We start from the raw sequence: 13,503 nt of genomic DNA on the forward strand, positions 1-13,503 counted from the left end.
CGGCGCTTGAGCTGTGTCGTTGTACGCGCGGGTGGCACGTCGCGGCGTTGGCTTTCTGGGCTTTACTTCTTTTCTTATATTTTTTTCTCTCGATATTGCCTCACTGCGTGTCGTTTCACGTTGCCTATGCTTACTGCCTTGCTGTTTAGCTCCTTTTTTTGTGTGTTTTTCTCTCTGCAAGCCCTTATAATGGTGGTCGAAAAGCATATGAAGAAGGTTCTTTTACTGTTTGATATTGATGGAACGCTGACTCCGCCAAGGCGTTCTCAACCAGATGAGGTCCGGGAGGCTATTCGGCGTGCAAGGAATGCAGGATTCACAATGGGAATCGTTGGTGGATCCGATTTTGCCAAGCAGCGTGAGCAACTTGGGGATGATGTTCTACAACAGTTTGATTACGTGTTTGCCGAAAATGGCTTGTTGGCCTATAAAAATGGGAAGGAAATTCATCGACAAAGCCTCCTCCATGAACTTGGAAATGAACGCATTGTGAAATTTGTTCGAAAAACCATGCGCCTTCTTTCGGATCTCGATATTCCCGTTCAGCGAGGTACATTTATTGAATATAGGAATGGAATGATTAACGTCTCCCCGATAGGCCGCAACTGCTCTCAGACAGAAAGGGATGATTTTGAACGGTATGACAAGGAACATCACGTACGTGAGAAGCTTATCCAAGAACTTCAAAAGGCCTTTCCGGAGTACGGGCTAAAGTATTCTATTGGGGGTCAAATCAGTTTTGATGTTTTTCCAAATGGATGGGATAAAAGGTATTGTCTGCGCTTTCTGGAGAAGGACTTTGATGAAATTCACTTCTTTGGTGACAAGACTGATGAGGGTGGTAATGATTATGAAATTTACATGGACCAGCGGACCATTGGACACTCTGTAAAGTCATACAAAGACACCATCGAAGAAGTTGACAAATTGATTTCTTCTAAATAATAGAAAAATGGTTTCAAGAAAAAGGGGGATGTCCTTTGTGTCTCGAAGGTTTTTGCAAGAGGGCTGTGTGTGTTGGTTTACCATTTTTCTCTTTGTTGAGTTTCATGCCTGATTAATGTTGTTATTTACTTTTGTTTTTTTTGAAATCCGTTTTGACTACTTCTTTTTTTTTCTTCCCCCCTTACTCTTCCCCCACTATTTTTCCTAGTAGAAGTGCTTATAGAGAGCCTAGGGATTCCCTGTACGTCGCAAATGGAGCAAAAGGAGGGATGTTGCTGCTCAGGTATACGATACTGTGGACGCTGTATAGGCTCTGAGCGTGTGCAGGCTATCATTGGGCAGAAAGTCTCTCTTCTTCAGACTTCTGACGTAGTATCCCAACAATATGGTGCGGGGCGAACTTCTTCCTGCTCTTTTACATGTGTGGGATCAAGCCAGTATGGGCTTTGTTGCCAATGCAATACAGTTTTCCCGATGCATAGTGGAGTCTTTAAAGGTTGTGCGGATCATGAAGGCGCTACGCCAAACCTCGATCTTCGACTTGAAGGGATTTTTGTCATACCAGAGTTTTTATCGATTATGGATGAAGGAAATTTGGTTAGGTTCCTTGATGAGTCGTCGTCGTTTTCTGGTTGGAAGCATTCTCAGAGTGGAAGAAGGAAGCAAGATTTTGGTCCGAGAGCCAACTTTAAAAAAAGAAAACTTAATACTTCTGGTGTAATTGGTATGCCTAAAGAGTTGGAGAGTATCATGAAAAGGATCCAGTTGGTTGTAAGACAGCTAACTATGAAGGAGTACCATATAGTTGAGGTCTCCGCGTTAGAGTATACCAATGCCAACAGCAGTAGTATTGACCCTCATATTGATGATACTTGGCTTTGGGGTAATCGTATTGGTGGACTAAATCTGTTAGAAGATACCGTCATGACGTTTGTGAATAGTGAAGGAGCAGCTGTTGACGTGTTTCTACCTCGTGGCGCATTCTTTCTGCTATCAAATGTTAGTCGCTATGATTGGCTGCATGGTATTCGCTTAGAGAATATTAAAAAACGCCGCATATCCTTCACGTTCAGAGAGTTTTCTGATGCTTTAGACGTCGATGATGAAGTTATTAAGGATGTGATGAAAAGGACCTCCATCTTTGTCTAGCTAAGGAATCTGTATGCTATTGGATACAGTGTATAAAATTGAGGATACCTTGCTGCGTCGTCTTATCATTTCCTATCTATGGTGTACTCCAATGGATGCCTTGGCTGTGTCGCCCCCTCCCCTCCCACGTATATATGTTTCCTCCTCTCTCTTTATTGTTTTTGAGCTTTTTTCTAATGTTATTGTTCCTTTTGATCTTCTCTGGCTTGATTTGATTTTGTTAGTTTTAGCTGTTGTTGTTGCTTTTGCCTTCTGTTATAAGTATAGCTATATATATATCCTATTTTTAGTTAGTTGTGACACTAAGTATGCTGTCTACCTCAGATTGTCTCAAAAAGGACCGGGGAAAGACATCTGTTCCTCCACCCTACTGGGATGAAATAAAGCGTGCGGTGTTGATTGATAGGAGGGGCAAAATTAATCTAAATGCCATGATTGCCCACTTTCTTCGCCAAGGACGTCTTGGAAAACATGATGCTTTGAGTATAATTCAAAATGCATCTGGGACTTTGCGTGCTGAGCCAAACGTATTAACTATCGATGATGATTCAATTACTGTGGTGGGCGATATTCGTGGTCAATTCTATGATATGGCAAAGATCCTTCGAATGGGAGGTATGTTTGATGAGAAGAAGAAATATATCTTCCTTGGGAACTACACCGATCGTAGTTTTTTTAGTTGTGAGTGTATATTGGTTTTACTTGCAGCAAAGCTCAATTTTCCTAACTCTGTCTTTTTGCTTCGTGGGAATCACGAATCTCGTTTGATGACGGATTTTTTTGGCTTTCAAGAGGAGTGCATAAGGAAATATAACGAGCAAGTTTATCGGTCGATCATAGAGGCTTTTGACTGTTTACCGTTAGCAGCCTTAGTGAATAAGCGCTTTTTTTGCGTTCATGGTGGCCTTTCACCGGATGTGCTGCGAGTAAGACACGTTGAACGTATTCACCGCTTTAGAGAACCTCCTTCAAAAGGTGCTATGTGTGATTTGCTATGGTCAGATCCCCTTTGGGATGTTGAAAATCCATCATCAGTTAGCGGAGGATCAAAGGGTGATTACTATACCCCTGGCACAGGTCCATCTTATGGGTCCACACCTCGTTTCCTAGTTAATGAACAAAGAGGATGTAGTTATTTGTTCAATTTCTCGAGCCTAAAACATTTTCTTATGAAGAATACACTTCTTTGTGTTATTCGAGGTCATGAACTGCAAGATGAAGGTTACAAGCTTTATCGATTCAATAGTACTTCGAACTTCCCATGCATGATGTCAGTATTCTCAGCTCCCAACTATTGCGGTACGTTTGATAACAAAGGGGCTGTCCTTCGTATTGAGGGAGAAAAGGTGAACGTGACGCAGTTTTTTTCCTCACCACATCCCTATGTTCTTCCAAACCACATTAACGCGTTTCATTGGTCCTTTCCTTTTTTGACGGAATGTCTTCGCGATGTGTTTGCTTCACTTCTAACCGAGGGGTAGAAAAGGTTTTAAAGTTCTGCCATTGTGAATGCTTGGCAAAAGTGACAAAAAAAAACACACACACACATCATGATATGGGGAGAAGGAGAGAAGGAGAGAAAAAATGGTTACGCATTTAAGGTTGAAAACGAAGAAGAGGAAGATGACAAACATGTATGGAATGTCGGCGTGTTTTTAGTTTGAAAATGCTTTTTTTTCTGTGTGTGTGATGATGTTAGTGTGTGGTTTTCTCTGTTTTTTGAGTATCATTGTGCTGCTGTTGTTGTTCTGCTTCGTAGTTTGATTGTACCCTCATTTTTACTTTATTTACTGATATATATATTTGCTTCTTGGGTTTCGTTGTCAAGAGTAGGCAGTGGTGCCTGGACTGTAGTTTACGGTCACTATTTCTCTTTCCATGGCCGAGGTGGAAGAGTTAACGAAGCTTTTGCAACATGCTCTTAGTTCAGAAAACTCTATAAGACTTCAAGCGGAAGAGGAAATTGATCGCCTTTCCTCCTGCGGGGGATTTTTGCCACACCTGGCTCACTATGCCTGTTTGAATTTGGGGAGTATTCCCCGAAGTCATCGTCTCTTGGCTCTGAGTATTTTAAAGCAAAAGTTCCGTGTTGTTGCAATAGAAGAATGTGTTGATGTGAATAACATCCTTTTGAATCTGCTCTCTGTGGAAGAGGATCGCCCTGTAGCAAATCTTTCTGCGGCTGTTATAAGTCTAATTATATTAAGAATGGAATCCATGGGCAAAACAGAGCAGGTGCTGGTTTCAGAATCTATGCATTTCTTCATGAAGTCTCTGCACGATTCATTTGGTACGGTCGATTCAGCTCGACTGGAATTAAACGCTATGCTACTGGTTTCCGAGCTGCTACACCATCTTTATCCTGACTCTTTCACTCGTAACGAGCTTTTGCAACTTGTACCATGTTTTTTTCGACGTGCCATTTCTGATACTCCGAACGAGACCACTTGTATGGCCGTCAATGTATTGAGAGAACTTATTCTTCCTGTAGTATCAATACGAAAATTTCAACTGCTTGGATTCATAAAGGAAACATGGGATAGTTTTTTCCCGGCCTTGGCAGCTGCTTTACTGACACCGATCCTTCCATTATTTGAGGAAGAATATGCTATTCGAAACCGACAGACATTGGAGATTATGACACTCGTCGATGGCATGTTGCGTCTTGCCAAATGGACAAGGCAAGGAATTACAGCCAATTTTTTTTGCGGTTTACTGACACGGATTGAAGCGGATAACGGTGTCTACTTGGAAGGCTTGGAAAGCATGGATAGTGGCGACGATGCACGTCTTGTTATCCAACAAATTGTGGCGAAACGTTGGGAGTTGTTGGGATTTATGGCGCAGGTGAAGAGTCTGAGCAGTGTTGTAGCCAACGTCATGGCCAACAGTCTATCATCGCTCCTGGGTCTCGTTTTGTCGCACACAACCTTAAGTGATATAGAGGCTGGGGAATTGCTTAGTGAGGCAAATGCCTTTCTTCGTCAGGAGGAAGAGCATGAGGAGGAAGTGGTATGGAATGTTCGTGATACGGCAGCAGATTTTTGTAGGATATGTGTGTCGGTTCTTGGAGAGGGGGGACATGTTCTGGGGTTTCTTCTTGCCTCTCTGAGTTCTACCGAAGGGTCATGGAAGCGGAGGGAAAGCATATTATTTGTACTGGAGGTTCTCTTGCGACGATGCCCCAACGCGATCCTTGCTGCAGGTGTGGATTGTCTCTCTCAACTTCTGCAAATACTAATTAAAGACGATGTACACGGTCCGGCGCTACTATCAACTCGAGCTTTGTCATTGCTGAGTATATTATTGACTTTGATGAAACGAGGCGGGGCAGATGTGGAGCCCCTTTGTGCCTCGCTTCTTCCCAAGGCAGTAATTTCCTTATCAAGCCCTGCCCCCTTACTCTGTGCCGCATCATGCAGATTTTTTCATTACATTCTTCCGTTGGCTGCAAAGGACGATGTTGTAAACCTTTTTTCCACTGGACAGGACGCACTCTTTTCGCTGCTGGTAAATGAAACCACTTCGGGCGAATTGTTATACATATGCCTTGAGATCTACACGGAATGGGTTTCTCAATGTCAACGTAAGCGAAGAGGTGTTGCCTCTCCAGAATCTTACAACAACCTGTTTCGTTGCTGGAGAAATCATATTCAAGATCCAAATATGGGAGAGTTGGTTGTATCGCTTTTTGCCGAATTGATTACAGATTCCGGCGGGGATGAGTTTCTTACAGGTCACTTCTCCTGGTTAGCGGACGTCCTGAGCAGTCCGTGTGGTGTGGCAGAGTATTGTGTTATACCTTTCGTTGTCCAAATACTGACGTGCATTTTCGCGCAGGGATCGGATGAGGTTGCGGTGAAGGCGGCTGACGCCTTGCTTGGTTCCCTTTGTGGACTGTTACTTGCAACGGAGGAGTCTTCCATCATATCCTCTGCCTCGGGTTGCCTTGCTGCTCTATTGCGGCGATGTCCACACGTGGGAGCAATGACGGTTCTTGTGCCCAACTCTTTGATGAAGAGGTCATTCCCGGATTTGGACGTGGGACAGTCAGCTGCTGGTGGTTGTGCTGGAATGGCTGCCTTGCAAGGGGGGGAGCTCCAACCGTATCCATTTTCTTCCGTACTTGTCACGGTTGTTATGGCCATGCTGAGGGAAGAGGTAAGAGAAGCTTCATTGATGAATTCTGGGAAGGTTTTGGTTGTCATTGCTCAGAATACGAGTGCATTTCAAGAGGATGAGATTGAGCGGATGATTACAATCATTCTGCGTCGTCTGATGACAGTTTGCACCGATACGGTGACTCAGGAACTTGTGGCTCCTCTAGCTGTATTAATGAAACTTCATTTGCATGCGTTCATGAATGTTTTGTGGTCATCCGGTCTTCTTCTTGACACCTTTTCCGTATGGCTGCCAAAGATGAGTCTCTTTATTGGGAAAGAAGTTCTTTTTGCCTCTTGCGATGCGTTGCTAGATCTCTTGCTGCAGTGGCCCCTGGATGAGAGACTCTGTGACCAACAAATGACATGGGTTGAGGGGAAGCGAAGGAAGGCCAACTTGCCACTGCAGGTGGCGGTTTTCGTTGCCGTTGGGAAAGGCGTGCTGAATCTCGCCACGCAGGCCTCTCTGAGCAACGACGAGGACGAGGAAGGCGACGCGATGGCGGAAGAAGCCGAGGAGGAGGAGGAGGAAGAAGAGGAAGAAGCGGAGGCGGGGGAAGGGGAGGAAGCAGGGGAAGGCGCGGTGGCAGGGAAGGTTTGCAGGGGCGAGGTGTCACGCGACTTGCGACACCTTCTACAAAAAGTGTCACCCTTGGTGCTGAGGTACGGGCCTGGCGCTGCCGGCTGTTTCTCGCGCTCGGAGCTAAAGGAGTTGTCGGATCTGCTGAACGCCGTCAAGGCATCGTCGTGAGGGGGCTCCGATGGCGAATGCCCGCTTCATTGGGCTCTGGGTTTTCACCTCCGTGGCATGCGTGGAGGCTCCGCCTTTCTTCTACTCGTTTAACTGAGCTGCATAACGCACCTCCTGATAAGGGCTTGTGGGTCGCGCGCTATTGTACGTCGTGTGTGTCGCGCGGGGTGAGGTGAAGTGCGTCATCGTCTTTTTTCACATTGCTTTCGCGCCCTTCCTGTTTCTCTCTTCATTTCTTTTTTTTTTCGTCTCTCTCTCTCCCACGCACATATACACACATTTTCCCTCTCTACAGGCCCAAACTGGGATTTGGCAGAGGGGTGGCTCTGCAGGTGTAGACAATGGGACGTGTGAAGTTTCCTTGCATGCCTCCGCTCACCTATGCGAGGCGGGATGCCGCCGCGGCGTGCAAGGAAAAACGAGCACCGTCGCTAGTGCCGCTGCAACACTCTGTGATAACTTTTGGCTCGCACCACAATGCACCCCACCTGGTCCCCTTTAACGCCGTTGTGGAGGGCAACCGCACAGGTGAGGTGCGTCTGGCGCATTCTGGCGAGCAGCGAAGATCCCGGGACGAGGGGGTTGAGGCTGAGCAGAACAAAATTAGGCAGCTTAGTGCAGAGCTGCAGCGGGCACTGGACAAGTTACGGGTGAAGAACAATGAGGAGCAAAAACTTCGACGGAGGGCGGCGGTAGCACAACTTCAATTGGCGGAGGAAGTGGAGCGGCGAACGTCTACCGTCCATGGTATCCTGCAGTTAATGAAGCTTCAGGGGGACTTCATGCGCGGAACCAACGCCGAGGTTTGTCGCCTTCTTCAAGTAGCTGGAGAGGAGCGCGACGCGGCTGTTCGCAGCCTCAGCGACGAACGCGCGTCGAGGGTCGGTGAAGGAAAGGCGCAAGAAAAACTAAATTCCCTTCAGATAGAAAACGATGGTCTTCGACAGCAACTTGAGGAGGCGTGGAGGGCAAAGACGGGGTTGGAAAATGACTATAAAAGACTTCAGGGAGAAAAAGAGAAGGATGAGGTCAATTTTTCGAAACTCAGGCAGCAACTAGAGCTGGACCTCATGCGCACGCAGGCGCAACTCCAAGGCGTCAATAGGGAGCTCGCCGAGGCAAAGAACACAATGACAACCTCTGACACCCAACTGCAGCAGGTTCAACTCTTCATTCAGATGGTGTGTCAGCCGGATTTCTATGTCGTGAAGGACAGGTCACTGGAGCCTGTGGATAAAAACAGACGTGATCCGACAGGATTTGTCCTTGTGCCTTTGGCGGTCTTACTGCAGGGGTACACGCTGCTTGCGCCAAGTTGTCGTCAGGACCTCATTGAATCCTATCGGGCCCGCCTTCCATAGTACGTGATGTATACACCACCCGCGCGAACAAACCATCCGCACGTGATGGAGAGCGAAATAACAACTTATCTGAATGTGTGTGTGCTTTTTTTATCCTCCATTTTTTTCAATTCTAGTATCTCTCTCTCTCTTATTTGTTATGCGTGAGTGTGTGGGTGCCATGTGAATGCGACGTAGCTGTGATGGTTCCGTTGAAGTTTCATCCACCTCGCCCACCCCTCTCCTCCCCCTTGCTGTGCCACAGCTCCCGTACCACTCACATTATTGCTGCGTCGTATGCGTCGGCATGCAAGCTGCAATTTAGGCACATGCATGGATTGTGATATATACCTGCTTGCAGTTCGTATTTTTGTTTTGTTTTTGTTTGGCGGTGGTGGCTGCTGTTGCCGTTCCCAACACGCGTAAGTCAGCGGTGCAGGTGAGCCTGCTTCCCCGGCCTAACGGCGTGTATTGCTGCCACAACCGTCGCCGCCACGTGTTTTTGCGCTTTACCGCCTTCTGAAATGTTCTCTCTTTTTTTTTTTGTGGTGCAGTTTTTATCTGACGACTGAGGGAGAGGGGGGCGGAGGGCTGAATGGTCGTTGCCCATTACAAGCGCCCGTGCAATGAGGTGGGAGAGCGAGGAAGAGTCATTGTTGATGTGGTGGGGGAAGTATAGTTGCGTTCGCCGTTAGCTTTTTTCGTGTTGCTTCCAAGTGCTGCACGGGGTTGACCCCGCCACTTCTCTCTGGCGTCTCGGCCTTCACGTGACAGGGGGAGCCCGCCAGCACCACATAAACATCAAATCTTCGATTTCTCTTTTTTTTTTTTTCATCAGTGTGTTGGAAAGGGGGCGCGAAGCGGTGTTTGTGCAGTGAATAGAAGCGGCCAGGGAAGCGGGGTGCAGGCAACTGCCGCAGGGGAGAAACAACGAGAAGCGCAAAGCGTCGGACGTCAGGTGATGCCCGTGCAGCCGAAGCCGACGGCCACCGCGCTGTGGCTTGAGCAGCAGCGCCAGCGGGAGTACAAGCAGCATCGCCAGCGGGTGGAGCAGCAGAAGTCTTGCATTGACAACAAACCACCCCATGCGCTGAGCCTGAGCAATAAGAGGGCGCTGATGGAGCAGGAGCGCTGTAAACGTATTGAGGAGGGGAACCGACGCCTTGTCGCCAACATGACCACCATCATGAAGAGAGGTGGTGGGATTGATAACAAGGAGCCGTGGCGCAGCAGCAACGTCGAGCGTGACGCGGAACGCCGCCGGGTGAGGGAGCAGCAGCGTATTGAGGCCGAAAACTTAAAGATGCTGAAGCGGTTACAAGGAACAAAGTCGGTGTACTGCGTTGAAAAGTGGGAAGCTGATAGGGAACAAAATGAGGAGTACATCGCGCGGTTGTGCCGCTATCCATACGAGCCAATGGACTCTCGCCGAGGCGTGCTGGAGTAGATGACGGTTGAGCGCTTTGCTGGCTTTGTATGTCTCTCCTTTTTTTTGTTTATATATATATATATATCATCTTTCTTGTTCCCCTATTCTTATGTAAATATAGAAGTGGAAATGTCTGTCACGCAGAGGTGTTGCATCGTGCTGAGCGATGCCTACTTGTCAGAGGAAGACAAGAGCAAACGAAGGAAAGTTTCTCTTATTTTAGCTCTTTTTATCTTTGCTTTATTTTCGTTGACCTGCTGTCTGGCCAAGGGCTGGGGTATAACCCGAATATGCACCTTTTTCTCGTGTTTTTTTTCAATTCCTGTGTTTTTGCTTAATGAAGCGCAACCCGACGCCATGGGGAGTTTACCCGAACTCTCACAAGAGGGGGGCGGCGCGAGTTCTGACTCAGCGCGTGTTCCTTCTCTCGGCACGCAAAAGGAGGGGAGTTCCACAGTTACCGGCACTTTGGCGTCCCATCAGGGGTATGGGAAACGCGTCACTGGATGCTTTGCCTCGCTTCTTGGCAAAGTGATACCGCATGGCGGGATTCTCTCCAACAGCTTTAGTCTCGCTTCGGCGTCTCTGGGTGCTGGCGTCATCACGTTGCCATGGGCCTTTCATGCTTCTGGAGTCTTGATGGGGACGATTTACATTGTGCTCATGACGATATTCACGGTGTACACGGTGACCATTTTGGGCTATGTGATGGAGAAAACGGGTTATCGTGCCTTTGAACAAATGTCAAGAGGTATTTTGGGGAAAGGCGCCGATTATTTTATGGCTGTTGTCATGGGTCTGAGTTGCTTTGGTGCGGCCGTCGCATACGTCATCGCGGCGGGGACTCTAATGACTCCAATATTGCGACATTTTTCAGGAATCCCGGAATTTTTGAGGAGTGATTCTGGCATACGTGTGATGACGTGTGCAGTGTGGCTTTTGGGAATGCTTCCGCTGGTAATCCCGAAGGAGGTGAATACATTGCGTTACTTTTCTGCGATTGGAGTTGCGTTTGTGGTTTACTTTGCCGTTCTTATTGTGGTCCATGCCTGCAACAATGGACTCCCAAAGCGATCGGAGATGCGGCTTGTTTCAAGCGGAAACGTTGCTATGGAGGGGATTGGCGCCTTTGTCTTTGCGTACTTGTGCCACGCTGTCGCATTTCCGGCGTATTTCGAGATGAAGGTGCGGAGTACGAGGCAACTGCTACTCAGCGCGGCGCTTAGTATGACAGCCTGCTCCGTTGTATATTGGACAACGGGTTTTTTTGGGTACATGGAGTTTGGGAAAGGCGTTGCGGAGTCCGTCCTCTACATGTTTGACCCCGTCGCTGAGCCTTTGATGATGGTGGCGTACGTGGGACTTATCGTTAAGCTGTGTGTGTCGTACGCGCTAAATATGATTCCCTGCCGAAACACGGTGTACTATATCTTGGGCTGGGACATTAATGCTCTACCGTACTGGAAGCACATCGCAACCGTAACTCTTATCTCCGCTTTTGTGCTTCTTTGTGGTTTATTTATCCCACGAATCAGCACCGCATTTGATCTAGCAGGGGCGCTGTGTGGTGGATTCATAGGCTTTATTTATCCGGCGTTGTTTTACATGTACTCTGGTGGATGGACTTTGAGGAATGTCGGCTGGTTCCACTACACCATGACGTACATCTCCCTCATTGCAGGCGTGATTTCTGTTGTCTTTGGCACAGGCGCAACAATCTACTCCACATTTGCCTGAGGATCATGCCAGCTAACAAAATTATCCAACATTCAGTCCGTTGTGAAACGTGGCACATACATACATACATACATACATACATACATACATACATACCCGCAGGCATGCATTACTTTTTATGCAATGCGGCCCTCTACCTCCGAAGCACGTACACCAAGTTGAGATAACGCGGCCGGGCGACGTGGTAACCCTCTCTTTCGCGGTGTACAAGAGGGAAGGATATAAGCAGTTATGTGCCTTCCGCCGTCGCGGACAACCCTGACGCTCGCCCCGGCGCCTGCTGTACCCCAGTGGGTTCTCGATGAAGGAAAAGGCCCCCTCACCCATTCTACCAAGAGAACACCGCCCTGTCTTTAAGTGTGGTTCCCGGAAGTTCTTTTTTCCACCGCGTTATCCGCCGCATTACCGTGTCGTGTCTGTGCGGGGAAGAAAGCCGGCAGTGGCACATTTGCTTGTTTTATTGTGTTCTTTGCCTTTCTTTTGTTGCTGTTGCCGTCGTTTTTTGTTTGCACCTTCATTTTTGGCTGCAACCACACTCTTTTTTTTTTATTTGGGCCCCTGCGGCCTTACCGTCGGGGGCCTCTGCACTCGCACATTTACTTCCACGCTTATGGACGGTGCCGTTGCGAAGGCACTCCCGTTGCTGCTGTCGAGTCAAGAACAACGGCAAGTCTCTTGGGCGTCTCGGCTGTTCTCCGGCGTTCGCGGTGAAGCGGGGGCCTGGCGCACGCACACCCGCACGGGACGCTCGGCCGAGTTTGCCTCGGTGGCGCGCCGCAGGTATCGGCAAGCGGTGGGAGACCCCCCATTATGCCGAAGGAACTCCCCCGCGGATCCAACGCAGGACAATAGACGGAGCTGCGCTCACTTTTCGCATAGAAAGAGGTCGAGAGAACTTCTCCATGACGTTGCCTTTCCCATTTGAAGCGATTGTCAACTTACTTTCTCCCACAACGTACTCAAGGAACCAAAAAGAAAAGAGAGCAAATAAACAAAAAAAAAGAAAACGACGTATTTGGGCAATTGTGCGCGTCACTGTTCCTTTGCAGTGGAGGTGTGACGAGCCGATTCATCTCCATCAACGTAAGTTTTTTTTTTTTTATTTTGTATGTTCCCTCTCTTCCTGACCTCGTCCTCCACCACCTCAGAGGAGACTATGGCGTGTAAGGAGAAGTTCCTGGCAGGCCGTAGGGGCGTAAATAAAAAAAAAGAGAGTGTAACGGTAATGCACTAAAGACAACGGACAGCCAACATTAGCCCCATTTACGCTGACTACTTCCCCCTTCATTTTGTTTGTTATCCATAGATGCTGCCCGCGCAAGGAATAAAAAGTATATTTCTTTTAAAATACCCTGACTATGGACCACGCGAAACATTCTTTTTTCTTCCTTGGCCCTTTTCTATTATTTCTTCCTTGATAACTTTATGCTGTTGACCATGAAACCACCCAGCTCCTTCCCAGATAGTGGGAAAAGTTCGCCGCTGGATGGGGCTCAGCAGGGAATAGCGCTTCGTTGTTGATCTGCACTCTTGGTCTATGACTTGATCTCCCTTCTGAGGGAGACCGCGCTGAAGGGCAACGTGTGCAGTTCCTTCTGCCCCCGCTACTCCCCGCGCGGAGGGGGCGGCGGTTGCGGGCCCCTAACGACTGCCACTCCGTGGGCGGATCCCGGGCTTTGTGTTATCATGCCATGGGCTGTTTCCACACACTTTTGTTATATTTATACATATATATTTTTCATTTGATCGGTGTGTTCCTTGTGATGTCTCATTTACTTCCGCACCGCTTTTCCTTTTTCCCGTCCCGCTTCTTTCTTCTGTTTGTTGTTTCCTGTGCGTGCCGGAAAGGGCAGCAGGTCACTGTTGTGTATGTGTATACAATGCCCCGTGCCCTTGAGTTTCTTTTTTTCTCGTTTTTTTTATTGTTTGCTTCTTGCGTGTGTTAGTGATACTGCGGTTGTGGGCCATATTAGCCCCCGTGCAGGCTGCGAG

General features: G+C 48.0%; 7 protein-coding genes across 7 annotated transcripts, besides 4 other annotated features; all 7 read left to right on the forward strand.

Moving 5' to 3' along the window:
- Window positions 1-207: 207 nt before the first annotated feature.
- Window positions 208-945, forward strand: Tco025E_07069 (putative phosphomannomutase; the record flags this gene model as incomplete). The annotated part of the gene is made up of 1 exon (XM_029373936.1): window positions 208-945. One exon carries the CDS (start codon window positions 208-210, stop codon window positions 943-945), a length of 738 nt encoding a protein of 245 aa, XP_029225923.1.
- Window positions 946-1,419: 474 nt separating this feature from the next.
- On the forward strand, window positions 1,420-2,094 carry Tco025E_07070 (alkylated DNA repair protein alkB like protein 4; the record flags this gene model as incomplete). Its single annotated transcript, XM_029373937.1, has 1 exon — window positions 1,420-2,094. The coding sequence occupies one exon, from the start codon at window positions 1,420-1,422 to the stop codon at window positions 2,092-2,094; it is 675 nt and encodes a 224-aa protein (XP_029225924.1).
- Window positions 2,095-2,402: 308 nt separating this feature from the next.
- Window positions 2,403-3,575, forward strand: Tco025E_07071 (calcineurin A2 subunit; the record flags this gene model as incomplete). Its single annotated transcript, XM_029373938.1, has 1 exon — window positions 2,403-3,575. One exon carries the CDS (start codon window positions 2,403-2,405, stop codon window positions 3,573-3,575), a length of 1,173 nt encoding a protein of 390 aa, XP_029225925.1.
- A 397-nt stretch (window positions 3,576-3,972) lies between these two features.
- Window positions 3,973-7,005, forward strand: Tco025E_07072 (uncharacterized protein; the record flags this gene model as incomplete). Its single annotated transcript, XM_029373939.1, has 1 exon — window positions 3,973-7,005. The coding sequence occupies one exon, from the start codon at window positions 3,973-3,975 to the stop codon at window positions 7,003-7,005; it is 3,033 nt and encodes a 1,010-aa protein (XP_029225926.1).
- A 341-nt stretch (window positions 7,006-7,346) lies between these two features.
- Window positions 7,347-8,366, forward strand: Tco025E_07073 (uncharacterized protein; the record flags this gene model as incomplete). Its single annotated transcript, XM_029373940.1, has 1 exon — window positions 7,347-8,366. The coding sequence occupies one exon, from the start codon at window positions 7,347-7,349 to the stop codon at window positions 8,364-8,366; it is 1,020 nt and encodes a 339-aa protein (XP_029225927.1).
- A 940-nt stretch (window positions 8,367-9,306) lies between these two features.
- On the forward strand, window positions 9,307-9,792 carry Tco025E_07074 (uncharacterized protein; the record flags this gene model as incomplete). The annotated part of the gene is made up of 1 exon (XM_029373941.1): window positions 9,307-9,792. The coding sequence occupies one exon, from the start codon at window positions 9,307-9,309 to the stop codon at window positions 9,790-9,792; it is 486 nt and encodes a 161-aa protein (XP_029225928.1).
- Window positions 9,793-9,842: 50 nt separating this feature from the next.
- Window positions 9,843-9,859: a microsatellite.
- Window positions 9,860-10,131: 272 nt separating this feature from the next.
- On the forward strand, window positions 10,132-11,511 carry Tco025E_07075 (putative amino acid transporter, putative,amino acid permease; the record flags this gene model as incomplete). Its single annotated transcript, XM_029373942.1, has 1 exon — window positions 10,132-11,511. One exon carries the CDS (start codon window positions 10,132-10,134, stop codon window positions 11,509-11,511), a length of 1,380 nt encoding a protein of 459 aa, XP_029225929.1.
- A 54-nt stretch (window positions 11,512-11,565) lies between these two features.
- Window positions 11,566-11,607: a microsatellite.
- An 873-nt stretch (window positions 11,608-12,480) lies between these two features.
- Window positions 12,481-12,518: a sequence feature (A-rich).
- A 781-nt stretch (window positions 12,519-13,299) lies between these two features.
- Window positions 13,300-13,346: a microsatellite.
- The last annotated feature ends 157 nt before the right edge of the window (window positions 13,347-13,503 follow it).

This window comes from Trypanosoma conorhini (genome assembly GCF_003719485.1).
Source record: "Trypanosoma conorhini strain 025E chromosome Unknown Tco_14.4_contig_00519, whole genome shotgun sequence".
Taxonomy (NCBI): Eukaryota; Euglenozoa; class Kinetoplastea; order Trypanosomatida; family Trypanosomatidae; genus Trypanosoma; species Trypanosoma conorhini.